The following is a 27,648-nucleotide window of genomic DNA, read 5'->3' as shown; positions in this document are numbered from 1 at the left end:
TTTGCTCCAAAATCCAATTGTTTTTCCAAGGTGTTCGCAAAAAGCATTCTCTCCCTCTAACAGGCGAGGGAGGGGATTCTTATTTTTATAGTTGCTAATATGTGATTTGACCTCTATATCTATAGCTGGGATTCCCCAGATTTACATGTGAAGAAAACACAAAGACTCTCAAATTACTCTTTCAACGATAAATGACTAAGTATTAGAATTACGTGGCATACTCTGGATATTCTTGTAATGGATTTATTTCTCCGATAGGTTTGTTGGAAGAATAACAGTGAACCACCAAATGGAAGAAATTGTAAGGTAAGGATCACCGGCTACTTTTGCATTATCAAATTGCATTTTATTTGATGACTCCTTCCGTTGAGCAGTCCGGAAAGCAGCTGGCCTAGTGGAAAGGGCAGGGGGCTGGGTGTCAGAGGGCCTGGGTTCCAATCCCGGCTCTGTCACTGTGTTACCTTGGGCAGGTCACTTCTCTGTACCTCAGTTACCTCATCTGTAAAAGGAGGGTTGAGATTTTGAGCCCCAAATGGGCCTGGTCTGTGTCCAACCTTATATCTACTCCAGTGCTTAGTAGAGTGCCTGGCATTGTACGTGCTTAACAGACATCATTTGGAAAAAAATAACACTCCTATGAGGAAGAGGGGGAACTTAGTGACCTAGGTTTTTAGGGTGGGGGAAATTATCGAAAGAGGCAACCAGTCATATAGTGGAGAAAAAAGAAAATTGCTTAATTAGATCATTGTAGAGAAGTTTGTTACTTCAAGAGGTGATAGGTGCATTGTAGAAATCCAAGTCATTGTTATAACAATAGTAATGATAATTGTGTTTTTTTTAAGTGCTTACTATGTGCCAAGCACTGGGGTAGCTGCAAGATAACCAGGTCCCACGTGGAGATCACAGTCTAAGTAAGAGGGAGAGCAAGTATTGAGTCCACATTCTGCAGGTGAGGGAACTGGGGCACAGAGATGGTAAGTGACTTGCACGAGGTCACACAGGAGAAAAGTGGTGGAGCTCAGATTAGAACCCAGGTCCTCTCATGCCCAGGCCTGTGCTCTTCGCACTTGGTCACGCTGCTGCTGTAGAATCTGTAGAGATTGTGAACTGGAGTGAATGTATTTATAGTACTGTTTGTTGCCAATTAAAATTAGTTAGAGCTTCATCCTTTAAATAAAAAGGCCATCTGATTTCTAAGAGGCCTTCCCTGCCTAGGCCCTTATTTCCTCTATAATAATAATGATGGTATTTGTTAAGAGCTTACTATGTGCGAAGCACTGGGGTAGATACAGGGTAACCAGGTTGTCCCACATGGGGCTCACGGTCTTAATCCCCATTTTACAGATGAGGTCGATAAGCGGTGGAGCCGGGATTAGAACTCACGACCTCCGACTCCCAAGCCCGAGCTCTTTCCACTGAGCCACGCTGCTTCTCCAATCAGTCAATCAGTCGTATTTATTGAGCGCTTACTGTGTGCAGAGCACTGTACTAAGCACTTGGGAAGTACAAGTTGGCAACATATAGAGACGGTCCCTACCCAACAGTGGGCTCACTCTAAGGGGTTGATTTAATAATAATAATAACTGTGGTATTTGTTAAGTGCTTACTATGTGCCAGGCACTGTACTAAGCACTGGGGGGATACAAGCAAATCGGGTTGGACACAGTCCCTGTCTCTCGGGGGGGCTCACAGTCTCAATCCCCATTTTTGGCTCAATGGAAAGAGCGTGGGCTTTGGAGTCAGAGGTCATGGGTTCAAATCCCGGCTCCGCCAATTGTCAGTTGTGTGACTTTGGGCAAGTCACTTCATTTCTCTGGGCCTCAGTTGCCTCATCTGTAAAATGGAGATTAAAACCGTAAGCCCCCCGTGGGACAACCTGATCTCCTTGTGACCTCCCCAGCGCTTAGAACAGTGCTTTGCACGTAGTAAGCGCTTAACAAATACCATTGTTATTATTATAGAAGCACAGTCACAGTCTAGTCTCTAAGCATCCACCATCCATCATTATGCACTTAGCTGTCACCCTTTAAGCGCTTCGCTATCATCCCATCCCCAGAGCAGTTATGTGCATATCTTTATACTCTACTATTACCCCTATCTGTAAATTATTTTACAGATGGTATTTGTTAAGCGCTTACTGTGTGCCAGGCACTGTTCTAAGTGGTGGGGTGGATACAAGCGAATCAACTTGGACACAATCCCTGTTATTCATTCAGTCGTATTTATTGAGTGCTTACTGTGTGCAGAGCACTCCTACAAGGGGCTCACGGTCTCAGTCCCCATTTAACAGCTGAGATAACTGAGGCACGGAGAAGTGAAGTGACTTGGCCAAGGCCACCCTGCTGATAAGCAGTGGAGCCAGGATTAGAACCCAGGCCCGTGCTCTGTCCACTACACCAGGCTTCTTCTCATGTTTAATGTCTGCCTCCCGTGTAGACCGTAAGCTTCTTGTGGGCAGGGATCGTATCGTATCTTCTTTTAGACTGTGAGCCCACTGTTGGGTAGGGACTGTCTCTATATGTTGCCAATTTGCACTTCCCAAGCGCTTAGTACAGTGCTCTGCACACAGTAAGCGCTCAATAAATACGATTGATGATGATGATCTACCAGTTTCACTGTATTACTACGTCACTACTACACACAGTAAGTGCCTGATAAATACCACCGACTGGTTGATAAAAATCAGCAACCTGATTTTTCAAATGGAGTCTCCCGGGGTTTCGGAGACCGAGAAGTGTTGAAGAGTCGGAAGACAGGAAAATGGAGATGAAAGATTAATCAGGGAAGCCCTCTTGGAGGAGATGTGATTTCAGGAGGGCTTCGAACTGGGGGAAGGAAGTGTTCTGCTGCATGTGGAAAGGGAGGGGATTCGAAGCAGAAGGGACGGTGTGAGCATGGAAGAGAGAGATGAGAATGAGTCACAGTGAGTAGATAGATGGGCTTGATAGTTCATTCATTCAATCGTATTTATTGAGCGCTTACTGTGTGCAGAGCACTGGACTAAGCGCTTGGGAAGTACAAGTCGGCAATATAGAGAGACGGTCCCTCCCCAACAACGGGCTCACAGGCTAGATAGTTGAGGATCATCAGTCAGCTTTACTAGTCTAGCAGAGTATGTGGTATTAATTCAGTCCCCATTATTTGCCTTCCCCTCCCCACACCACCTGTATATATGTTTGTACGTATTTATTACTCTATTTATTTTATTTGTACATATTTATTCCATTTATTTTATTTTGTTAATATGTTTTGTCTTGTTGTCTGTCTCCCCCTTCTAGACTGTGAGCCCGCTGTTGGGCGGGGACCGTCTCTATATGTTGCCAGCTTGTCCTTCCCAAGCGCTTAGTACAGTACTCTGCACACAGTAAGCGCTCAATAAATACGATTGAATGAATGAATATGTTGCCAGCTTGTACCTCCCAAGCGCTTAGTACAGTGCTCTGCACACAGTAAGCGCTCAATTAATGTGAATGAATGAATGAATGAAGAGCAGTTAGGAAACATACCAGAAAGGTAAAACATGATGTTTGCCCTTAAGAGCTCTTATGGGATTGCACATATGTGCTTGGCTCTCTTTATGTTAAGTTTTAGTTGCCTCTTTTGGCATTAGTATAGAGGCATATCCCAGGTTATACCCTCCCCACAATATGTGACTGTGAGCCCACTGTTGGGTAGGGACCGTCTCTATATGTTGCCAACTTGTACTTCCCAAGCGCCTAGTACAGTGCTCTGCACAAAGTAAATGCTCAATCAATCAATCAATCAATAAATTGTATTTATTCAATAAATCGTATTCAATAAATATGATTGAATGAATGAATATGTACAACCTGGAGATTTATCATGAATTGTTGCTGACATAACTACTGCAGGTAAATCTCCTCCCTCTCCCCACACCACTCCTTTGTAGCTCTCCCTTGTTTGGATCAGTTTCCTCCTCCAATCAATCAATCAATCAATCGTATTGAGCGCTTATTGTGTGCAGAGCACTGTACTAAGCGCTTGGGAAGTCCAAGTTGGCAACATATAGAGACGGTCCCTACCCAACAGTGGGCTCACAGGCTAGAAGGCCCCAAATGCGGCCCCCTCCTCTCCCGTTCTTTCCCAGCCCCTCGCTCCCTGCTAATTTTGAAACAATAATATTTATTTATCTTACTTGTACATATCTATTCTATTTATTTTATTTTGTTACTATGTTTGGTTTTGTTCTCTGTCTCCCCCTTCTAGACTGTGAGCCCGCTGTTGGGTAGGGACTATCTCTATGTGTTGCCAACTTGTACTTCCCAAGCGCTTACTACAGTGCTCTGCACACAGTAAGTGCTCAATAAATACGATTGATTGATTGATTGATGATGCTATGTGCCAAGCACCGTTCTAAGATCTGAGGTAGATGCCCACGTGGGGCTCACAGTCTTAATCCGCATTTTACAGATTGATTCAATCGTATTTATTGAGCGCTTACTGTGTGCAGAGCACTGTACTAAGCACTTGGGAAGTACAGATGAGGTAATTGAGGCCCGGAGAAGTTAAGTTGAGGTACCCAAGGTCACACACAAGCCATGTGGCAGAGCCAGGATTAGAACCCACGTCCTCTGTCTCTCAGGCGCGTGCTCATTCCACTAGGGAGGTTACAAGGCGATCAGGTTGTCCCACAGGGGGCTCACAGTCTTCATCCCCATTTCCCAGATGAGGCCACTGAGGCCCAGAGAAGTGAAGTGACTTGCCCAAAGTCACACAGCTAAGTGGTGGAGCCGGGATTTGAACCCATGACCTCTGACTCCAAAGCCCGGGCTCTTTCCACTGAGCCACACTAAGCCCCCCTTTTTCTCAGCTCCCCTTCCCTTCCCCCCGACTCACTCCCTTTGTACATATTTATTACTCTATTTATTTATTTATTTTGCTTGTACATATCTATTCTATTTATTTTATTCTGTTAGTATGTTTGGGTTTGTTCTCTTTCTCCCCCTTTTAGACTGTGAGCTCACTGTTGGGTAGGGACCATCTCTATATGTTGCCAACTTGTACTTCCCAAGCGCTTAGTACAGTGCTCTGCACACAGTAAGCGCTCAATAAATATGATTGATTGATTGATAGATAGGCCACGTTGCTTCCCAGTGAGTCCTCTGCGCCTTACTCAAACCATGCACCGGCCCTGCCGTTTCTAGGGTATTTGTTGGACCCCTCGGCTTTTTGGCTGACTGGCGCGTGGCCAGCCTCAGTTGGTCCCAATTTCCCATCTTCTTGCCGCTCTCTGGCTCCGACTCCAACCTCTCAGGCTCCGATTCCTGGGGCCCGCTCGAGCCGGTGCGTGCAGATGATCTTGGGCTCCGCCGCTTGTCTGCTGTTTGACTTTAGACAAGTCACTTAACTTCTCTGTGCCTCAGTTCCCTCATCTGCAAAATGGGGATTCAATACCCCTTCCCCCTCCTACTTAGATTGTGAACCCCATGCGGGACCTGATTATCTACCCCAGTGCTTGATACAGTGCACGGCACATAGGAAGCACTGAACAGATACTACGGTTATTATTACTACAAATAATTACAATCACAAAATACAAGTTTTAACTGCAAGTACGTGACTATAGTAAAGATTTTGGGGTGCTGCTGAAAGGAAATCCTAACTGCCCTTCTCATATGGGATCCCTGAGAAAATTGTCAGACAAAAATATTTTTTTTTATTTTCCAGAATCCCAATTATACATTTATTATGTACATCTTCCGTTTCTAGTGATTTTGGTACTGCTTACTAAACACGTGGTAAAAGATATTTAAACTTTTATTGTACAGCACCTTTTGATTTAATATTTCAGCTCAAAATTGTATTGGCTTGTTCAGTAAGTGAGTGTTTTCTTCTTTTTAGACCACTGGGTCCTGAAAGTCTCTTGCTTCGCGGAGCCAGATTAAAAAACACCAGAGAAATTTTTGGTTAGTAAACATTTTAAGTGGTTGGATCGTAAATTTTATGCTTTTCTTCAGATAAATTATTTGGGCACATTTTAGTTGTGTAATATTGTAAGTTACTCTTTAACCTACAGCACTGGGCTAATACCAGTTTTCATTTACCTTTCCTCTAAATGCCCTCTTACTTGAGAAGTGTACATGTCGTTGCAGCCATTATTTGGGAGTTTTTGATATCTTTTGTAATAATAATAATGTTGGTATTAAGAGCTTGTTATGTGCCAAGCACTGTTCTAAGCGCTAGATTCCAATTCCTTTTGTAATAACAATAATGTTGGTATTAAGAGCTTGTTATGTGCCAAGCACTGTTCTAATCACTGGAACACTGTTTTGTATGTGCCTTCATTATGAATTATACATCCGTTTCACCCAGTATACCTCCACCTTGTCACAATTTGGATAATCATATATGATAATCCTGAATGATCTATTCCTTGAACTACCTAGTCAATCAGTGGTATTTATTGAGCGCTTCCTAGGTGCAGAGCAGTGGAAGAGTACAAGACATCGGAGTTGATAGACACATTTCCTGCCTAGAAACGGCTTGCTGTCTAGAGAAAGAGGGAGACATGAAAATAAATGACATATATATGGGTTGGATCATTGGATCCAGCAGGAACATTGAATCCCGTTGTTGGTGTGAAGGAATAAAGCCCTACTGAAGACGCGCCTCCTCCAAGAGGCCTTCCCAGACTGAGCCCCCTTTTCCTCAGCTCCCCCTCCCTTCCCCGTGTAACCTCAGCTCTCTCCCTTTGCTCTTCCCTCTTCCTCATTCATTCATTCAGTCGTATTTATTGAGCGCTTACTGTGTGCAGAGCCCCTGCACTTATGTATATTTGTATATACCTATAATTCTGTTTATTTTTATTGATGCCTGTTTATTTGTTTTGATGTTTGTCTCTCCCCCCCTTTCCTTCCCTCCCCACCCCCCCAGACTGTAAGCCCCTTGTGGGCAGGGATTGTCTCTATCGCTGTATTGTACTTTCCAAGTGCTCAGTACAGTGCCGTGCACACAGTAAGTGCTCAATAAATGCAATTGAATGAATGAATGAGTACACGTATGTTCCGTGGGGTGAATATCCAGGGCTTAGAGAGTACAGATCCAAGGACGGGGAACGCAGACAGGGAAAAGAGGACTTAACTGGGGAAACCCTCTCGGAGTAAGAATTTCATCAATCGTATTTATCATCAATCGTATTTATTGAGCGCTTACTGTGTGCAGAGCACCGTACTAAGCGCTTAATTTCGTATCCTGTGGACTGTAAACTCCTAGTGGGTAAGGATCATTTCTACCAGCTCTGTTGAATTGTGCTTTCCCAAGTGCTTACAACAGTGCTGTGGACTGCAGTAAGCACTCACAAAATACCATTGATTGATCCGTGAAAGCACACTGTGGGATTGCCATAGGAGTACTTTTCTGCTCAAGAATTGATGAACTATCGAGGTTATGCAAGAATACAGTCCTCTCTCTAGATGCTTTGTTCCTTCATCATCATCAATCATATTTATTGAGCGCTTACTGTGTGCAGAGCACTGTACTAAGCGCTTGGGAAGTACAAATTGGCAACATATAGAGACAGTCCCTACCCAACAGTGGGCTCACAGGGAACATGTCTACAAACTCTGTTGTGTTGTACTCTCCCAAGTGCTTAGTACAGTGTTCTGCCCACAGTATGTGTGCAATAAATACCACTGAATTTTCCCATTGCACTTTGGAACCAGCATTTGCCCTGGGGATTTTCAATTTGTGACTCATGGTATATACCATGGTATAAGTGTGCATTTCTCTGTATTCTTTTCTTTCCTGGGAAGGATGCTAAAACCTATACAGGGCATCCATGTTGCCAACTTGTACTTCCCAAGCGCTTAGTACAGTGCTCTGCACACAGTAAGCGCTCAATAAATACGATTGATTGATTGATCCATGTGAAAAGGTTCATTTGATTTTGTTTTGCAGGTGTTGCTGTATATACAGGTATGGAAACGAAGATGGCATTAAATTATAAGAGCAAATCACAGAAGCGATCAGCAGTGGAGAAGTAAGTAGTGTTAAACTTTCTTGCCTACTCAGAAAAAGGCTAGTTCCTAATTAAACTAACCAGGAATGTATTTAAAAGAGTTGAACTGAAGAGAGAACAAAATTTGATAGTGAGGACTAGATTTCTCAGGTGACGGCAGTTATTAGTAATAATAACTACTTTATGGTATTTAAGGATTTACTATGTGCCAAACACAAAGTGCTGGAACATAGATATAAGATAATCAGGTCGGACACAGTCCCTGTCCCTCAGAGGGCTCACAATTTAAGTTGAAGGGGTTATTGGTATCAAGAGGCAAGAAGCCAGATTGGAACCCAGGTGCGTTTTCAGATGACAGCAATTATTAGTAATAATAATTACTTTATGGTATTTAAGGATTTACTGTGTGCCAAACACTGAAAGTGCTGGAACACAGATACAAGATAATCAGGTCGGACACAGTCCCTGTCCCTCAAAGGGCTCACAATTTAAGTTGAAGGGGTTATTGGTATCAAGAGGCAAGAAGCCAGATTAGAACCCAGGTGCATTCTCGGATGCCAGCAATTATTAGTAATAATAATTACTTTATGGTATTTAAGGATTTACTATGTGCCAAACACTAAAAGTGCTGGAACACAGATACAAGATAATCAGGTCGGACACAGTTCCTGTCCCTCAGAGGGCTCACAATTTAAGTTGAAGGGGTTATTGGTATCAAGAGGCAAGAAGCCAGATTAGAACCCAGGTGCGTTCTCAGATGACAGCAATTATTAGTAATAATAATTACTTTATGGTATTTAAGGATTTACTGTGTGCCAAACACTAAAAGTCCTGGAACATAGATACAAGATAAGCAGGTCGGACACAGTCCCTGTCCCTCAGAGGGCTCACAATTTAAATTGAAGGGGTTATTGGTATCAAGAGGCAAGAAGCCAGATTAGAACCCAGGTGCGTTCTCAGATGACAGCAATTATTAGTAATAATAATTACTTTATGGTATTTAAGGATTTACTTTTTGCCAAACACTGAAAGTGCTGGAACATAGATACAAGATAATCAGGTCGGACACAGTCCCTGTCCCTCAGAGGGCTCACAATTTAAATTGAAGGGGTTATTGGTATCAAGAGGCAAGAAGCCAGATTAGAACCCAGGTGCGCTGAATTTCCAGCCCTGTATTCTTTCCACTTGGCCACTTCCTTTAGGTTATCTTTCAATCTCATCAGCTTTTTATGAGCATCTACTATGTACAGAACACTGTACTAGAAGTTTAGGGATTATCCAATAGAAGTGATAAAGTGCCTTGCCCATGAGTTCCTTTTTTTTTATGGTATTTCTTCATCCGGTCATATTTATTGAGTGCTTACTGTGTGCTGAGCACTGTACTAAGCGCTTGGGAAAGTACAATACAGTAATAAACAGCGACATTCCCTGCCCACAGCAAACTCACACTCCAGCGTTTATTATGTGCCAGGCACTGTATAAAGCACTGAGATCAATAAAAGTTACCTAGGTTGGATGCAGTCCGTATCCCACGAGGGGCTCACAGTCGGAATCCCCATTTTACAGATGAGGCAGCTGAGGCACAGAGAAGTGAAGTGACTTGCCCAAGGTCACACAGCAGACACGTGGCGGAGATGGGATTAGAACCCAGGTCCTTCTGACTCCCAGGGCTGTGTTCTATCTAGTAGGCCACACTGCTTAATCCATGTTGTCTAATTCACTCCTCAGATTTGCATTAACTTTAGAGCATTCTGAGCTCGCAGTGGTATGTGTAACTGAAAGTTATTTCGTGGAGTGATAATGAGGAGACTCTCATGATTACATCGACCAACTAAATAAAGCCAAACCTCTCAACAGAACCTCTCAACTCCAACTTGTACTTCCCACGCGCTTAGTACAGTGCTCTGCACACAGTAAGCGCTCAATAAATACGATTGAATGAATGAACTTGCATCGACACAGCTTTTTGAAACTGGTAACATCCTGCACACCTGTGTGTCTACCCCTCTAGATTGTAAACTCGTTATAAATCTATGGGCAGGGAACATGTCTGCTAATTCTGTTGTATTGTACTCTCCCAAGTGCTTAATACAGTGCTGTGCATATAGTAAGCGCTCAATAAATACCATGGGTGGAGCGATGCCATCCCGAGGGGACAGGCAAGAGGCAGACCAGAATCTCCCTTTCTTCCGTCTCAGTTCCCACGTGCAAATTCAAAAACTACAACTTAATCTTCGAGATTAATGTCTGAATTCAAATGTCTGAATCCCTTTGATGAAGCCCGTGTTTTTGAGTGCAAAGCATGGTGTTATTTTCCCCCTATTTTATTTCCCCTTTTCAAGGATTTATCTGTGACCTGTCTTCAGGTAAACAGTCTGTTAAAGTCTGCAGGCTGAATTCCAGAATATTCAGGAGGAATGTCGTGAAATATCCGAAAGTATTTCTCCTAAAAGCTAAGGTTTGCAATTTATGGAAAGTGGAGCCTAGCCAAGGGTGTTATTTATTTTAAATATTTATATAGCTCCAGAATGAGTTGTCCTTTGCTTGAAGCCACGCTAAATTTATTGTCCACTTATTTACAGTTGTGATATTTCTAGGTCCCAGAAGCAGGATTCTTCGAGTAGTTGCTTACAGATTAAGCTCCCGAGTTAATACTCAAGTCAGAAAGGATAGGAGGATCCTTCAGTATTTTTGGGGTAGGAGGGTACCCCGGGGGTGATGCCAATTCTGGATTCCTCTCTTCCCACCACCCTCGTCTATTATGAATGCCCATTTTACCTGGGCAAAGTCTCACCCCAGCTCCTCAGAGTGGCTGGACATTCTGTCCACATCCAAAGGAGGGGGTGGTTTAATTATTTTCCTGACTGTTAAATAAGAACCCAAACTGAGTCTTAAAACTTGAGTTCTTTGAGAAACTGAAGAAAATTTATCTCAAAACCTTAGGATCTGCCATATAAGTAATTTTCTAATGATTGATTTTTAGTTTGAACCTGTTAATGCCCTTTTTATCTTATTATTATGATGACATTTAAGTGCTTACTATGTGCAAAGCAATGTTCTAAGCCCTGGGGGGGGATACAAGGTGATCAGGTTGTCTCCCGTGGGGCTCGCAGTCTTCATCCCCATTTTACAGATGAGGGAACTGAGGCTCAGAGAAGTTAAGTGCCTTGCCCAAGGTCACACAGCAGACATGTGGCAGAGCCGGGATTCGAACCCATGACCTCTGACTCCCAAGCCCGGGCTCTTTCCACTGAGCCGCGCTGCTTCTCTGTTAATTTTGATGCTATGCTTGATACTTTTTTTAAGAAACGTAATTTTTGCAGCAACTTTAAAAAAATGAGCTTTACAGGTAAAGCAGTAAAATATCCTGTAATCGTTACGGTTTGCATGCTCTTCTACCCTCCTCCAGGTCCATGAATTCCTTTTTGATCGTTTACCTAATAATCCTCCTTTTTGAAGCCATCCTCAGTACTATTCTGAAGTATGCCTGGCAAATGGAAGAAAAATGGGATGAACCTTGGTATAACCAGAGAACAGAGCACGAAAGGAACAGCAGTAAGGTATTGAATAATATTCTAGGACATCCAGGAAAAGGAGGGTCTCCCTCCCCACCTCCACCTCCTAGTTCTGATATCAGCAACTAGACCTTTTTCTCAAATGCTAAGCCCCAGATCCCAATATATACTGAATTAGTTTGCAGCATGTTTTTTGTGAAAGTACCCAAATTACCTCTGTCGAGAAAATCTGGCCGCTTTTTGTGAAAAAGGAAGCAATCAGGTCCACTCCTCTCATTATTTCGAAGACGTATAAATGCCGATACAAGGGATTATGCTGGGTTTGGATTTTCAATTTGTGATAATCTCCAAAGGTAGGCAGAAGTTGAAGCCCCGTGCTGTTCCCTAAAATGTGGTGTTTCCTTAAGTGCATTCAAGATTTTCAAAACGTGAGACCGAGTTCCTGATTATTTTACCTGCAAACGCAGATTTCTTTCATCTCCCCAAAATGCGATGTGTGAAAGTGGTAAATGTACTGTCGGTATTTGAGAGGCTTGAATGTTTAAAAAATGAGTCAACTGTTGCAGAGGTTGTGGTTGATAATAAGGAAGATCTTTTTAATATTGGAACAGGAACAGTAGGTTGTGGGGGGTCTCCAAACTTTGGGAGCTGTAAGAAAAGAACTGCCCACCCCAGGTCGTGTTGTCTCCCCTTCCTGGATGCTCTTGATGGGACCAGATGATCCCACGGTCTCTTCGAGTTCTGTTTTCCGATAATATGTGATAAGGAAGGACGCGGAAAATTGAAGTCCACAGATATCTCATTTTAGTCCACCAATCTTTTTTGAATTGATTTAAATTTCTCCCCTTCTCCATGTTCCTGTCCTCTTCTCTTGTAGAGATGTTAAAGTCATTAAATTCAGTAAGTAGATAAGGAAAGGCGTGGATACTCAAACTAGATAGACCTGAATAATTGAAAGTACTGTGTAACGTTGTCTTAGTATTGAATTTCTAATTGTTTGGGCAATAATGTTTACTTCTGTTTTGTTTCTTTTTTTCAAATGAATCTTTCCTCACAGATTCTGAGATTTATTTCAGACTTCCTTGCTTTTCTGGTTCTCTACAATTTTATCATCCCAATTTCCCTGTATGTGACAGTCGAGATGCAGAAATTTCTTGGATCCTTTTTTATCGGGTGGGATCTTGATCTGTATCACGAAGAAACAGATCAGCGAGCGCAAGTCAATACTTCAGATCTGAACGAGGAACTGGGGCAGGTAAATTGATTTTGGTAATATTTTCAAGGCCTGGAGATTTGCTGTTCAATATTTAACACGACTACATCTTGCATGGTATGGGAAATTGCTCTTATTCTCTCAAATATCCAAAACTGTAAAGCACATCTGGCCCATCCTAGATCCTATCGCTTCCAAATAGGACGAGATATCTTCACTTCTACCAAAAATCTTCCCTCTGTCTTATAAGCTCTTCGTGTAGTGCTTTGCACGCGGTAAGCTCTCTATAAATACAGTTGAATGAATTATCAATCGTATCCTGTTTTCCAAATTTTCCGCCTATAAAAGGACATCATCAGTGGTATTTATTGAGCGCTTACCATGTGCAGAGAACTGTACTGAGGATTTGGGAGAATATTACAGAACAGAGTTGGTAGAAATGTTCTCTGCCCCCTACAAGTTTCAGGTCTAGCGGGAGATTTCATCCCACATATCCCCAAAGCCCATCCTGTGCACGATCAACTCTTTCTTCATTCCACTTCAGCTTTCTTAAATACACAGAATAATAATAATTACGATGTTTGTTAAGCGCTTACTATATGCGAAGCACTGTTCTAGTTGTTGGGGTGGATACAAGGTAATCAGATGGTCCCACGTGGGGATCACAGTCTTAATCCCCATTTTCCAGATGAGATGACTGAGGCACAGAGTTGTTAAGTGGTTTGCCCAAGATCACACAGCAGACCAGTGGCGGAGCCGGAATTAGATGTTTCAGTATTAATAATAATGACCTCTCCAGTGTGCAGTCAATCGATGGCATTTATTGTGTGCAGTAATGTTTGCAGTGCGGTATTGTTTGTACTAAGGACAGGGCTCTGAACTAAGTGCTTAGGAAAGTCCAATCAAGAGCAATGAGCTCGGGAGTCCGAAGATCATGGGTTCTAATTCTGCCTTCGCCACTGTCTTCCGTGTGTCCTTGGGAAGGTCACTTCACTTCTCTGGGCCTCAGTTACCTCATCTGTAAAATAGGGATTGAGACTGGGAGTCCCATGCGGGACCGTGTCGATCCCGATTTGCCTGTGTCCACCCCAGCGCTTAGGACAGTGCTATTATTATTAACACGATCCCTGCCTCCAAGGAATTTACACTCTACGACAGAAAATGCAGAGCACTTGTTCCTTACCGACCAGCGTTCATCACCAACAGCTCCTTCTGGGTGAACCTTTTGCTCCATTGTCAGTTTCACTATAATAATAAGAAGAGTAATAATAATGATGGCATCCATTTTCAGTTTCACTATAATAATCATCATCATCATCATCATCAATCGTATTTATTGAGTGCTTACTGTGTGCAGAGCACTGTACTAAGCGCTTGGGAAGTACAAGTTGGCAACATAGAGAGACAGTCCCTACCCAATAGTGGGCTCACAGTCTAAAAGGGGGAATCATGGCGTTTATTAGCGCTTACTATGTGCAAAGCACTGTTCTAAGCGCTGGGGAGGTTACCTGGTGATCAGGTTGTCCCACGGGGGCTCACAGTCTTAATCCCCATTTTACAGATGAAGGAACTGAGGCACAGAGAAGTGAAGTGACTTGCCTAAAGTCACACAGCTGACAGTTGGCAGAGCTGGGGTTCGAGCCCACGAACTCTGACTCCAAAGCCCGGGCTGTTTCCACTGAGCCACGCAGGTTCTCAATTATCAGAGTTCAGTTCTGTGGGAACTCTCCTTCATAAGGATTTCTGTCTTCAGCCAATATCTTCTTCACGGGCACCTCCTTGCACATATCCCTCCGGTCATGGCCATGATCCTCCAAGATCCCTACAACCCATCTCTCGGTGATCTCGTCTGTTCCTCTGTTTTTAGTTACCATCTCCATGAGATGACGCATAACTCAGACACTCGGTCCCTTGGCCAAATTCCACAGATCACTACTCTTGATTTAGATGTATTACCAGCATATCTAGGTGAACCCTCCCCCTCCTCCCCATCCCCCCCTCCTTACCTTCTTCCCCTCCCCACAGCACCTGTATATATGTTTGTACGTATTTATTACTCTATTTGTACATATTTATTCTATTGATTTTATTTAGTTAATATGTTTTGTTGTCTGTCTCCCCCTTCTAGACTGTAAGCCCGCTGTTGGGTAGGGACCGTCTCTGTATGTTGCCAACTTGTCCTTCCCAAGCGCTTAGTACAGTGCCCTGCACACAGTAAGCGCTCAATAAATACGATTGAATGAATGAATGAACCCAGCCAGCCTTCCTCATGTACCCTTGATTTTTCCCAGAAAAACCTTGGGGTCCAATTTACGAATCCAGTCAGGTGCCAGATCCCTTAAAAATCAATCTACCGTTTCCATCCTCAGCAAATATCATCATCAGTCGTATTTATTGAGCGCTTACTATGTGCAGAGCACTGTACTAAGCGCTTGGGAAGTACAAATTGGCAACATATAGAGACAGTCCTTACCCAACAGTGGGCTCACAGTCTAAAAGCAACTATATATTTAGACTCTGATTATTTTTTTTACAGTATTCAGTTAAGCTCTTACTATGTACAAGTACAAATTGGCAACATATAGAGACAGTCCTTACCCAACAGTGGGCTCACAGTCTAAAAGGGGGAGACAGAGAACAAAACCAAACATACTAACAAAATAAAATAAATAGAATAGATATGTACAAATAAAATAAATAAATAAATAAATAGGGTAAAAAAAAATATGTACAAACATATATACATATATACAGTGGGCTCACAGTCTAAAAGCAAATATATATTTAGACTCTGATTATTTTTTTACAGTATTCAGTTAAGCTCTTACTATGTGCCAGGTACTGTACTAAGTGCTAGGGTAGATTACAAAATCATCAAACTGGCCCCAATCCCTGTCCTGCCTCGGGCTCACAGTCTTAATCCCTCTATTACAGATGAGGTGATTGAGGCATAGAGACGCGCAGTGACTCGCCCGAAGTCACACAGCAGACAAGTGGCGGAGCCGGGATTAGAACCCAGGTCCCCTGATTCCCAGGCCCAAGCTCTTTCCATTCCGTCCCCTCGTGTGGCCTACAATCTAATAGTGGAGGCAAATAGCAGTGTTCAAGCAGTGTGGCTCAGTGCAAAGAGCCCGGGCTTTGGAGTCAGAGGCCAGGGGTTCGAATCCTGGATCCACCACATGTCTGCTGTGTGACCTTGAGCAGGTCACTTGACTTCTCTGAGCCTCAGTGGCCTCATCTGTGGAATGGGGATTAAGACTGTGGGCCCCCCCATGGGACAACCTGATCGCCTTGTGTCCCCCTCAGCGCTTGGAACAGTGCTGTGCACACAGTGAGCGCTTAACAAATGCCATCATTATTATTATTAAATAGGAGGAAATAATAAAATGTAAGGGTGTGTACATAAATAGTAATGGGAGGTTCGTTTGTTGGAATGCTACACATGCTACATAAAATCCAGCGTGGTTCTGGCATCTGTGTTTGGTTTTGTTCTCTGTCTCCCCCTTCTAGACTGTGAGCCCGCTGTTGGGTAGGGACTGTCTCTATATGTTGCCAACTTGTACTTCCCAAGTGTTTAGTACAGTGCTCTGCACACAGTAAGCGCTCAATAAATACGATTGATTGATTAGGCCACGCCACTTCTCCCTCAGAAGGGATTATTTCCCAGTTGAACCGTTTTAGGACACACAACTTGCCGCTGCCACTATTTCCCAAGAGTCCTTTCTAATAATCACTGTAGTATGAGTTGTTAACGTCTGCTTTAAGGCCTTGCCTCCTCCATTCACTTTCTCTACAGACTCCTCTCCGTCTCCATATTCAGCCTGAACTCCTTTGCCTGTAATTTCAGAGCCCTTTCAGTGTTCTTAATCAGGCAACTTGCGCAGGCCTGGGAAACAGGTTTTTATACATTTCTGACTTGGAACCCAGCTCTTCTGGTTTGGCAGCACTGTAAGCCCCCTCATCCAAAATGGGAGGGGACATCCAAGCCCAGGCATTTGGGGGCTGAACCGAGTCAAGCCCAATCATCCCGGACTGCGGTCCTGTAGCATTTCCCATATCCTTTCAGGTCTCCATGGTATTGTATCCTCTCTTCTGGAACGTGCCCCAACCCAACCTCTTCCTCCTTTTTCTTCTCCCCCTTTCCGCAGAGGATTTGAAGGAATGAGCTCAGTTGATTCCTCCTGGGGCAACTGCATCACGATCCTACTAACTTGAAAGGAAAATCCTTGTCCTCGTTTGCACTTTGTGTATTCATCCTTTGGCAGTAGTGTCCCTCTTCCCAGCAGCACTAGAATCGCGTGCCAACATTTCATGGGAGAGCGGTTTCTGAAACTTCCAGAGGCATTCTGGAAGCCTGGTTTCTCAAACGAAAGCGTTGTCAAGACACACGCATTTAATTGCGTCTTTGTAGTCTCCTTGAATGTGGAGGCTCTTGGTATCTGAGCACCAGGTCCGGCGCCCAGTGTTGAGCACAGCCCCATCACCTGAGGGTAATAATGTTAATCGTGGTGGTAACTCTCAAGCCCTTACTACGTGTCCAGCCCTGTTCTGAAAGCTGAGGTCGATCGAAGTTCATTCATTCATTCATTCAATCGTATTTATTGAGCGCTTACTGTGTGCAGAGCACTGTCCTAAGCGCTTGGGAAGTACAAGTTGGCAACATACAGAGACGGTCCCTACCCAACAGCGGGCTCACAGTCTAGAAGGGAGTGACAAACAACAAAACATATAAACCAAATAAAATAAATAGAATAAATATGTACAAGTAAAATAAATAGAGTAATAAATATGTGCAAACAAGTGCTCATCTCGCCACCCAACTTCCCCAACTAGTGCAGCATCTATGCAATTGAGACCTCACTTTCTGAACTTAAACACTCACTCTCTCTCCCGCAGCACTTAAGTACATATCTTTAAATTCTGTTGGTTCCCCTACCTGTAATTTACTTTAATTTTATTTACTTTACCACGTGGGGCTCGCAGGCTGAGTAGAGAAGCTGCGGACATTTTTTTCATAACAGTGTTTTAAATATCACCAGGTGGAATACGTGTTTACAGATAAAACTGGGACATTAACCGAAAACGAAATGCAGTTTCGGGAATGTTCGATTAATGGAATTAAGTACCATGAAATTAATGGCAGCCTTGTACCAGAAGGACTTACAGCAGATTCTCCAGATGGAATCAGACCAAGACTTGTAAGCAGTTTTTTTCCTCACTTACCGTAATCGAATTTCAGTGGCATCTTTCAGTTGATGTCATTCAGTTTCTTTTTCCTCTGTTGTATGAAATGCGTGCTATTTGTTTTCAAAGCAAGCGTACGATCAATCAGTGGTCTTTATTGAATGCTCACCGTGCTAGGAACAAATGACTATGTACAAACCTGAGGTGGTGTAATTATTGCTCAGTTAAACCAGTCTCTAACTTAGTTTTAGTTTTCCAGGTTTTAAATTAGAGGAAGAAGATCTTATTTATTAATAGGATCAGGGATCGGGACCATCACTCATCAATCAATTAATCAGTGGTATATATTGAGTGCTTATTGTATGCTGTATATATGTATACACCTGTACACCTGTATATATGTATATCACCTGTATACATGTATATATGTTTGTACATATTTATTACTCTATTTTACTTGTACATATGTATTCTGTTTATTTTATTTTGTTAGTATGTTTGGTTTTGTTCTCTGTCTCCCCCTTTTAGACTGTGAGCCCACTGTTGGGTAGGGACTGTCTCTATATGTTGCCAATTTGTACTTCCCAAGCGCTTAGTACAGTGCTCTGCACATAGTAAGCGCTTCAATAAATACGATTGATGATGATGCTGAGCACAGTACTAAGGGCTTGGGAGAGAATAGTAGTCGGTAGAGCTGATCCCTGCTCTCTAGGAATTTACAATCCAGCAGGAGAGAAGAAAATAAATTACAGATAAGGATCCGACCAGAAGTACAGCGGAGGTGAGGTGATTATGGGCCCAAGTGCCTGGGTGATGTAGAGGGAGGGAGAATTGAGTGGGCAAATGAAAGATTGATCAGGGAAGGCTTTCTGGAGAGGATGTGATTTTAGTAACGCTTTGAAGATGGGCCAAGTGGTGATTTGTCAGGTATGAAGTGGGAGAGAGCTCAAGCCTGGAGGGGAGGAAATATGCAAGAGGTTAATAGGTTAATAGATGGAATAGAGAGATGAGATGGAAGCACAGTAAGTTGTTGTGAGAAGAGCAAATGCTTCCTTTTCTAAGTTTTCAAGGCTTCCTTGAACTGACAGGGTAAAATCACCTGTTGCTTAGGTTTAAACGAGTTGACAAACACCCAAGGCTTCTTGTATTAGGACCTCTTAGGCCAGCTTCATCATTTTAGCTCCTGCCTAAATCAGCCCAGAAATTAAACGTTCGAAAGCATTTACTAAGTTTCTTAGAAAATTGCCGTGTAAATTTGAAGTTTGATAACCTGTTACTTGTTTTTTATAGTGGCCCACTTTTAATGCAGAAAACCACTGCAGCCAATTGTGCCAGTCAGTTTTATTTATTGAGCACTTTCTATGTGCAGAGCACTCTATTAAGTGCTCGGGAGAGTACTGCACGACAAAGTCAGCAGGCATATTCCCTGACCACAACAAGGTTTCATAAACTAGTATATCAATCAATCGTATTTATTGAGCGCTTACTGTGTGCAGAGCACTGTACTAAGGTCTTGGGAAGTACAAGTCGGCAACATATAGAGACAGTCCCTACCCAACAGTGGGCTCACAGTCTAGAAGGGGGAGACAGAGAACAAAACCAAGCATATTAACAAAATAAAATAAATAGAATAGATATGTAAGTAAATAGAGTAGATATGTATTTATACATATGTAATTTATATGTAATTTGTAATAAATTCTGACTACAGATCAAAGAAGAGGAACTCTTCATGAAAGCAGTCTCTCTCTGTCATACGGTACAAATCAGCGCTGATCAAACGGACAGCCTTGGAGAGAGTTCCTGGTGTGCCAATGGACTATCATCTCAATTGGAATATTACGCTTCCTCCCCAGATGAAAAGGCTTTAGTTGAAGCAGCTAGGAGGTAAGCCCATTTTATCAGTAAGTGCCGTCGAGTCGTTTCTGATCCATAGCGACTCCGTGGACGTACTTTCTCCAAAACGTCCTGTCCTCTGCCATAATCCACAACCTCGGGGGAAGCAAGCATGGCTCAGTGGAAAGAGCACGGGCTTTGGAGTCAGAGGTCATGGCTTCGAATCCCAGCTCCGCCAGTTGTCAGCTGTGTGACTTTGGGCAAATCATTTAACTTTTAAATAAATTAAATAATATAATAGTATAATATAATATAATATAATAATTAATAATAATTAACATAATAAATTAAATATTTATTTTATTTTGTTAATATGTTTGGTTTTGTTCTCCGTCTCCCCCTTTTAGACTGTGAGCCCACTGCTGGGTAGGAACTGTCTCTATATGTTACCAACTTGTACTTCCCAAGCGCTTAGTACAGTGCTCTGCACACAGTAAGCGCTCAATAAATACGATTGGTAAGTGCTCAGCGCTTAGAACAGTGCTTTGCACATAGTAAGCGCTTAACAAATGCCATCGTTATTATTATTATGATGATGATGATGATTTAACTTCTCTGTGCCTCGGTTACCTCATCTGTAAAATGGGGATTGATTGTGAGCCCCCCGTTGGACAACCTGATCACCTTGTAACCTCCCCAGCGTTTAGACCAGTGCTTTGCACATAGTAAGCGCTTAATAAATGCCATCATTATTATTAACCTTTTTTATGGTTCTTCCGTTATCATTGTTATGGTGCCTAGCTGCTGGTCTGCCTTTTCCGTGTTTTCCCTGGACTTTTCTGAGCATTAGTATCCTCTCCAGAGAATTAGTCCTCCTGATTATGTATCCAAAATATGCTAATCCAAGTCGAGTCATTTGGCCTTCCAAAGACCACTTTGGTTTAATTTGCTCTAAAATCCATTTGTTTGTCTTTTGGGATGTCCATGGAATTCACAAAAGCCTTTTCCAACACCGCATTTCAAAAGAATCGAAGTTCTTTCTCTCTCGTTCTTTCACTGTCCAGCTTTAGTTTGTTTGAAAAGAACCAATGCCTGGAAATTCTTAAATGGAGAGTGTATCTGAGACTCACGGACTTGTTGCAAAATGTTGAAGTGATGATGATAATGATAGCATTTGTTAAGCACTTACTATATGCCAGGCACTGTACTAAGCCCTGGGGTAGATACAAGCAAATCGAGTTGGACCACAGTACCTGTCCCATGTGGGGCTCGCAGTCTCAACCCCCATTTTATAGATGAGCTAACTGAGGCCTAGAGAGGTGAAGTGACTTGCCCAGGATCACACAGCAGACAAGTGGTTTAGTCAGGATTAGAACCCATGACTTTCCGACTCCAAGGGTCCATGCTCGATCCACTTCACCATGCTACTTCTCAATCCTTATAATACTTCTAATTCAGCAAGCTTTAGTTTTTTGTGAGTGTCTTTATTTGTCTTGTACAGTGTGTGTGATGGAAGAATATGCCGCAGTAAAGGCTTTTTAGTGTAGAATTCATGATAATTTGATTGCCTGCCCTCCTACTTCCTCTCTTTTCCCTGTGCAGTATGTTGCCAGTTTGTACTTCCCAAGCGCTTAGTACAGTGCTCTGCACATAGTAAGCACTCAATAAATACGATTGATGATGATGATGCAGTATTGCCATTCCTGATCCATGTAGGGTTCACAGCCTGAAGCAGGACATGAGGAAACTAGGGCACAGAGAATTTTAGTGACTTGCCCAAGGTCACACAGAGCAAGGGGCAGAGCCAAGATTAGAACCCACATCTCTGGGCACCCAGTCCGCTACTCAAAGCAACAGTCTAGTTCAGAAACAAAGAAGTCAAGCCTAAATTTATTTTCTTAATAATAATAATAATAATGGCATTTGTTAAGCGCTTACTATGTGCCAAGCATGGGGGGATACACATTACTTTCAAGATTTAAGGTAGAGTGTCCATTAAACTATGTATTTTTAACCCATCAACATACCAGTCTCACAGTCTTAACCCCCGTTTTACAGATGAGGTAGCTGAGGCCCAGAGAAGATAAGTGACCTGCCCAAAGTCACACAGCTTACAAGTGGCAGAGTCGGGATTAGAAGCCATGACCTCTGACTCCCAAACCCAGGCTCTTTCCGCTGTGCCACGCTGTTTCTCATTTTCCACAGAGACACACAGATACACATCTAAATTGCATGTAATAATAATAATAATGGTATTTGTTAAGTGCTTACTTTGTGCCAAACACTGTTCTAAGCACTGGGATAGATAACAGGGCTATCAGGTTGTCCCATGTGGGGTTCACAGTCTTAATCCCCATTTTGTAGATGAGTTAACTGAGGCACAGAGAAGTTAAGTGACTTGCCCAAAATCACACAGCTGACAAGTGGCAGAGGCAGGATTAGAACCCATGACCTCTGACTCCCGAGCCCGTGTTTTTTCCACTAAGCCACACTCCGTCTCAATTTAAGAAACAATACATCACAATTCAGATTTTTCAAATTCACACAAGAATTCTTATCTTCCTTCTCCATTTGTCCAAATTAGGCTTTATTCTGTGTTTAAAATTATATAATTCTTCGCCTAACATTCATTACTCTCAAGATTTCAGGTAGAGTGTCCATTAAACTATGTATTTTTAACCCATCAGCGTACCAGTTCATCTAAAATCAAATTTAATTGAATTTTAATTGAGTAGCACCAGATTTGAAATCTCTTTAAATTGCTTTGCTTTTCTGTTTTGAAGTTTATTATAATTGAAAATCAGACCTTTGCAAAATGATTGTTCTATTTTGCAAACTTAAATTTACACCTGACATGATAGTAACTTTCCACCAGTCATTCCATAATGGTTCTTTCTAAATCTTCGTGGATCTTTTTGGGTCTGATATAACCAAATCAATTTGTCTTTAAAAATATATTTTGAGAGCATTTCCACTCAAGCTGTGAAACTGTATGTCCTCTTTAGGGATTCCTTTTCCTTCTCTAGAATATTTTATAATAAAACTTATTATTTTTATTCAAATACCTAGAGTTGGTGTTATGTTTACTGGCACTAATGGAGAAGTTATGGAAATTAAAAGTCTTGGAATACCTGAAAGGTAATCTTTTTATACTTAATCATTCACTTCTATATAAAACCTAATTAAATGTTTGCGATATAAATGTCATTGTACCTGTTATAAATTATGCTTCATTTTCATGTCTTATCTGAAGTTACGCATTGTGCTTTATAGGCAGCCTTTTCCTAGCCAGGAGTAATTACAGAAGAAGCGTTTTCTTTTGTTTTTCCAGATACAAATTGCTTCACGTTCTGGAGTTCGATGCGGATCGAAGGCGAATGAGTGTGATTGTAGAGTCCCCTTCCCGTAAGAAATCTGAGAGCCTAAGAAATTGTGCATGTGAAATGATGAGAACATGATTTCCAACATGTCTTTTTTTCTTTCCTTTTAGATGAGAAGCTTTTGTTCACTAAAGGAGCTGAATCTTCCATTCTTCCTTACAGCACGAGGGGAGAAATAGACAAAACGAGGACTCATGTTGATGAATTTGCTTTGGTGAGTGCCAGCGACAATTGCAATTTACGTGTTTTACTAATTATTAATTTATTTTCACAGGCATTCATGAAATGACTTCATACTGTAAGAGTTCTGGTATGTAGCATCTCCATAACTACTTCTTCAGATTAAAGTTCAGGCCTCCGACTGAGTAGTTTATTGAAAAATGTAAAAGAGTTGAAGTGTCTTTTGTCACCTTGGAATTCAGAAACAGGCCTGGAAGTCTGATACCTCGAAATCCGCACTAACAGGAAACTTTTAAACGTTCGTTTCCTGGGAATTTGGTACTTTGAGAGATGAAGGGGGGACATTAATAGTAATAAGAGTGTCACACTTGTAATTTTAAAAACTGGAGGTACTTTTTTGAAAGACTGATTTGTTGGTGTTCTGTGGGAGTGAACCTCATATATTTCTGGGGTGCTTCCCCTTTCAGGTATCCCTTTGTAACTCACTTTTTTGTTTATTTTAGAGAGGACTGAGAACTCTGTGTGTGGCCTACAGGCGATTCACAGCCGCGGAATATCTTGAAATCGATAAACGCCTAATGGAAGCCAGAACTGCCTTACAACAGCGAGAACAGAAATTAGCAGATGTATTCAATTTCATTGAGAACGACCTGGAATTACTTGGGGCTACAGGAGTGGAAGACAGGTATGTACAGAGGGTCTGTCTAAATAGTTTGGTTAAATCCAGTCAATCAGTGGTAGAGATTGTGCACTTACTGTGTGCAGAACACTGTGTACTAAGAGCTTAGGGAGAGAACAATAGACTATAATTATCCTTAGTCATCTCCTGAAATATGTTGTCAATACACTCAATACTCTGGACTAGGTTGCTTTAGCATCTGTCTAAGGATTTTGCATCTGAATCAAATGAGCACGTTTGATTTCCTTCCACCCTGGAAACCAAACTTCATTCATTCAGTCGTTCTTTTTGAGCGCTTACTGTGTGCCGAGCACTGTACTAAGCGCTCGGAGAGTACAGTGTAGCCAAGCCGTAATTTTTGAAGTGCATGCTATTAAAAACAGGCTTTCTAAATGCTAGGAAAAGCCCAGGGAAAATGTGAAAGAGTCAGACCGGCAGCTAGATGGGTAGAGACCATGACGGAAGAACTAATCAATCCATCAATCAGTCGTATTTATTGAGCGCTTACTGTGTGCAGAGCACTGTACTAAGCGCTTGGGAAGTACAAGTTGGCAACATATAGAGACAGTCCCTACCCAACAGTGGGCTCATTAGAAAGGTTGCGGATTATGGCAGAGGGCAGGACGTTCTGGAGAAAGTATATCCATGGAGTCGCTATGAATTGGTAATGACTCAACATTCATTCATTCAATCGTATTTATTGAGCGCTTACTGTGTGCGGAGCACTGTACTAAGCGCTTAGGAAGTACAAGTTGGCAGCATATAGAGACGGTCCCTCCCCAACGGCAGGCTCACAGTCTAGAAGGCGGAGACAGACAACAAAGCAACAGCACTTACTAATCATAATAATAAATGCTAAAAGTCTGAAATGACCTCCTAGAGAACAGTTCATTTTCCAACTATTTATTAAGATTGTGGCACCAATAAAATCATAGGAAAATTTGTATTACTCTTCTTTATTAGATTGAAAATTAGGAAGAAATGCATTTAAAAAACAACATTAACAAATGGTCTAGAACTCTGCTACTGAATTTGAGCCTTCAGACATATTCATTCATTCAATCGTATTTATTGAGCACTTACTGTGTGCAGAGCACTGTACTGAGCGCTTGGGAAGTACAAGTTGGCAACGTATAGAGACGGTCCCTACCCAACAGTGGGCTCACAGTGTAGAAGGTTTTATATGAGATGATCTGTTGTTCTTACAGCTAACATAATGTGGGTTTGGGTTTGGGTCTGTTCAGGCGGACTGTGATCTTTCAATCCTTTATCCAAAGGGTAAGGATTTTTCCGATTAAAATATTAAGACGGGGATATATAATTGAGTATTTTTATTTTCCAAATTTGGTCTCATTGGTTTCAAAACCAATTTTTTTCATTTTTGGTTTCAAAAATGAGAGAGAGTGTGAGAGTGTGTGTGTGAAAATATTAAGACATTATAATATTATCAATTAATATGTAATTGAGTATTTTTATTTTCCAAATTTGGTCTCATTTAACTTTCAAAAATGAGAGAGAGTGTGAGAGTGTGTGTGTGAAAATATTAAGACGGGGATATATAATTGAGTATTTTTATTTTCCAAATTTGGTCTCATTTAACTTTAATGAGAGAGAGTGTGAGAGTGTGTGTGTGAAAATATTAAGACGGGGATATGTAATTGAGTATTTTTATTTTCCAAATTTGGTCTCATCTAACTTTCAAAAATGAGAGCGATTGTGAGAGTGTGTGTGTGTTTGTGTGAAGCAGAGTTTGTTAATCCCTGAAGGAGTTCCTGCTGACTTTGCCAGTTAAAAGCAGGAGCAAAGTGAAAACCTGAATAGCTAAATGCCTGAGTGTTGTGGAGACAGAGAACCTCCTTTCCTCATTCCCTCAATCATCTGTAGAAACATCTGCTCTTTCTATGCTTCTTATGAGCAGTCTTTCTGAGGTTTAAAAGTTAATTTAAAGAAATTAATTAAAAGGAGAAACTGGTGTTAAATTTCATTCATTCATTCAATCGTATTTATTGAGAGCCCACTGTTGGGTAGGGACTGTCTCTAAAGGTTGCCAATTTGTACTTCCCAAGCGATTAGTACAGTGCTCTGCACATAGTAAGCGCTCAATAAATACGATTGATGATGATGATGATTGAGCGCTTATTGTGTGCACAGCATTGGACTAAGCGCTTGGGAAGTACAAGTTGGCAACATACAGAGACGGTCGCTACCCAACAGCGGGCTCACAGTCTAGAAGGGGGTGACAGACAACAGAACAAACGTATAAACCAAATAAAATAAATAGAATAAATATGTACAAGTAAAATAGAGTAATAAATATGTACAAACATATATACATCTATACAGGTGCTGTGGGAAGGGGAAGGAGGTGGCAGACACACTTACCTGAACCAAAAATATAATAAGAAAATAAAAATTTGCTACTCTTCTGAACTGTTCCAACAAATTTTGGGGAACAAAATTCCACACAGTATAAATTGAAAAAATTAAGGTTATTATTATTACTATTATATTATGTACCTACTATGTGCCAAACACTGTAGTAAGTGCTGGGATACATACATTGATGCCTGTTTACTTGTTTAGTTTCGTCGTCTGTCTCCCCCTTCTAGACTGTGAGCCCGCTGTTGTGTAGGGGCCGTCTCTGTATGTTGCCAACTTGTACTTCCCAAGCGCTTAGTACAGTGCTCTGCACACAGTAAGCGCTCAATAAATACAATTGAATGAATGTGAGCCCATTGTTGGGTAGGGATTGTCTCTGTTGCCGAATTGTGCTTTCCAAGCGCTTAGTACAGTGCTCTGCACACAGTAAGCGCTCAATAAATACGATTGAATGAATGAATGAAGATATTTAGGTTGGACGCAGTCGTGTTTTCAATCGAAGTAGGAGGGAGTAAAATTGAATCCCCATTTTACAGATGAGGAAACTCAGGCACGGAGAAGTCAAGTGTCTTGCCCGGGATCACACAGCAGACAAGTAGCAGAGCCCAGATTAGAACCCAGGTCATCCGTCTCCCCAGCCCAGGCTTCTTCCACTAGGCCTTGCTGATTCTCACTTATCCACTTTTTAGTAGAATAGGAACTTAATAAAGCCTAAGCGCTTAATAAATGCCATCATTATCATTATTATCATTAATCTGGGCTCATGAGATCCGCTTTGAAGATAGAAGGTCTCATTAAAACTCTGGTAGGTCATTGCTGTAGTTGTAATATCTCATAGTAATAATTGTGATATTTCAGTGCTTACTATATGTCAAGCACTGTACTAAGCACTAGTGTAATAATAATGATATTTGTTCAGTGCTTACTATGTGTCAAGCATTGTTGTTACCGCTGGGCAGATACAAACGAATTAATAATAATAATGACGATGGCATTTATTAAGCACTTACTATGTGCAAAGCACCATTCTAAGCGCTGGGGAGGTTACAAGGGGATCAGGTTGTCCCATGGGGGGCTCACAGTCATAATCCCCATTTTACAGATGAGGGAACTGAGGCCCAGAGAAGTTGAGTGACCTGCCCGAAGTCACCCAGCTGACAAGTGGCAGAGCGGGGATTTGAACCCACGACCTCCGACTCCAAAGCCCTTGCTCTTCCCACTGAGCCACGCTGCTTCCTGATTACGTCGGATACGGTCCCTGTCCCACATGGGGCTCACAGTCGTAATCCCCATTTTACAGATGA

At 41.9% G+C, this 27,648-nt stretch overlaps 1 protein-coding gene across 1 annotated transcript in view; it reads left to right on the top strand.

The window, feature by feature from the left end:
* Window positions 1-27,648, top strand: part of ATP11B (ATPase phospholipid transporting 11B (putative)) — a 195,507-nt gene that overhangs the window by 111,009 nt on the left and 56,850 nt on the right. The window contains exons 8-18 of the mRNA XM_038748670.1: window positions 259-306; window positions 5,863-5,927; window positions 7,918-7,999; window positions 11,388-11,538; window positions 12,551-12,748; window positions 17,746-17,904; window positions 19,602-19,777; window positions 22,796-22,864; window positions 23,058-23,131; window positions 23,217-23,320; window positions 23,790-23,971. Coding sequence (XP_038604598.1) covers window positions 259-306; window positions 5,863-5,927; window positions 7,918-7,999; window positions 11,388-11,538; window positions 12,551-12,748; window positions 17,746-17,904; window positions 19,602-19,777; window positions 22,796-22,864; window positions 23,058-23,131; window positions 23,217-23,320; window positions 23,790-23,971 — 1,308 coding nt within the window. The remainder of the gene's footprint in view (window positions 1-258; window positions 307-5,862; window positions 5,928-7,917; window positions 8,000-11,387; window positions 11,539-12,550; window positions 12,749-17,745; window positions 17,905-19,601; window positions 19,778-22,795; window positions 22,865-23,057; window positions 23,132-23,216; window positions 23,321-23,789; window positions 23,972-27,648) is intronic.

This window comes from Tachyglossus aculeatus, chromosome 1 (assembly GCF_015852505.1).
Source record: "Tachyglossus aculeatus isolate mTacAcu1 chromosome 1, mTacAcu1.pri, whole genome shotgun sequence".
Taxonomy (NCBI): domain Eukaryota; kingdom Metazoa; phylum Chordata; class Mammalia; order Monotremata; family Tachyglossidae; genus Tachyglossus; species Tachyglossus aculeatus.
The sequence above is the reverse complement of the archived record's forward strand: the minus strand, read 5'-3'. Positions and strand labels throughout refer to the sequence as shown.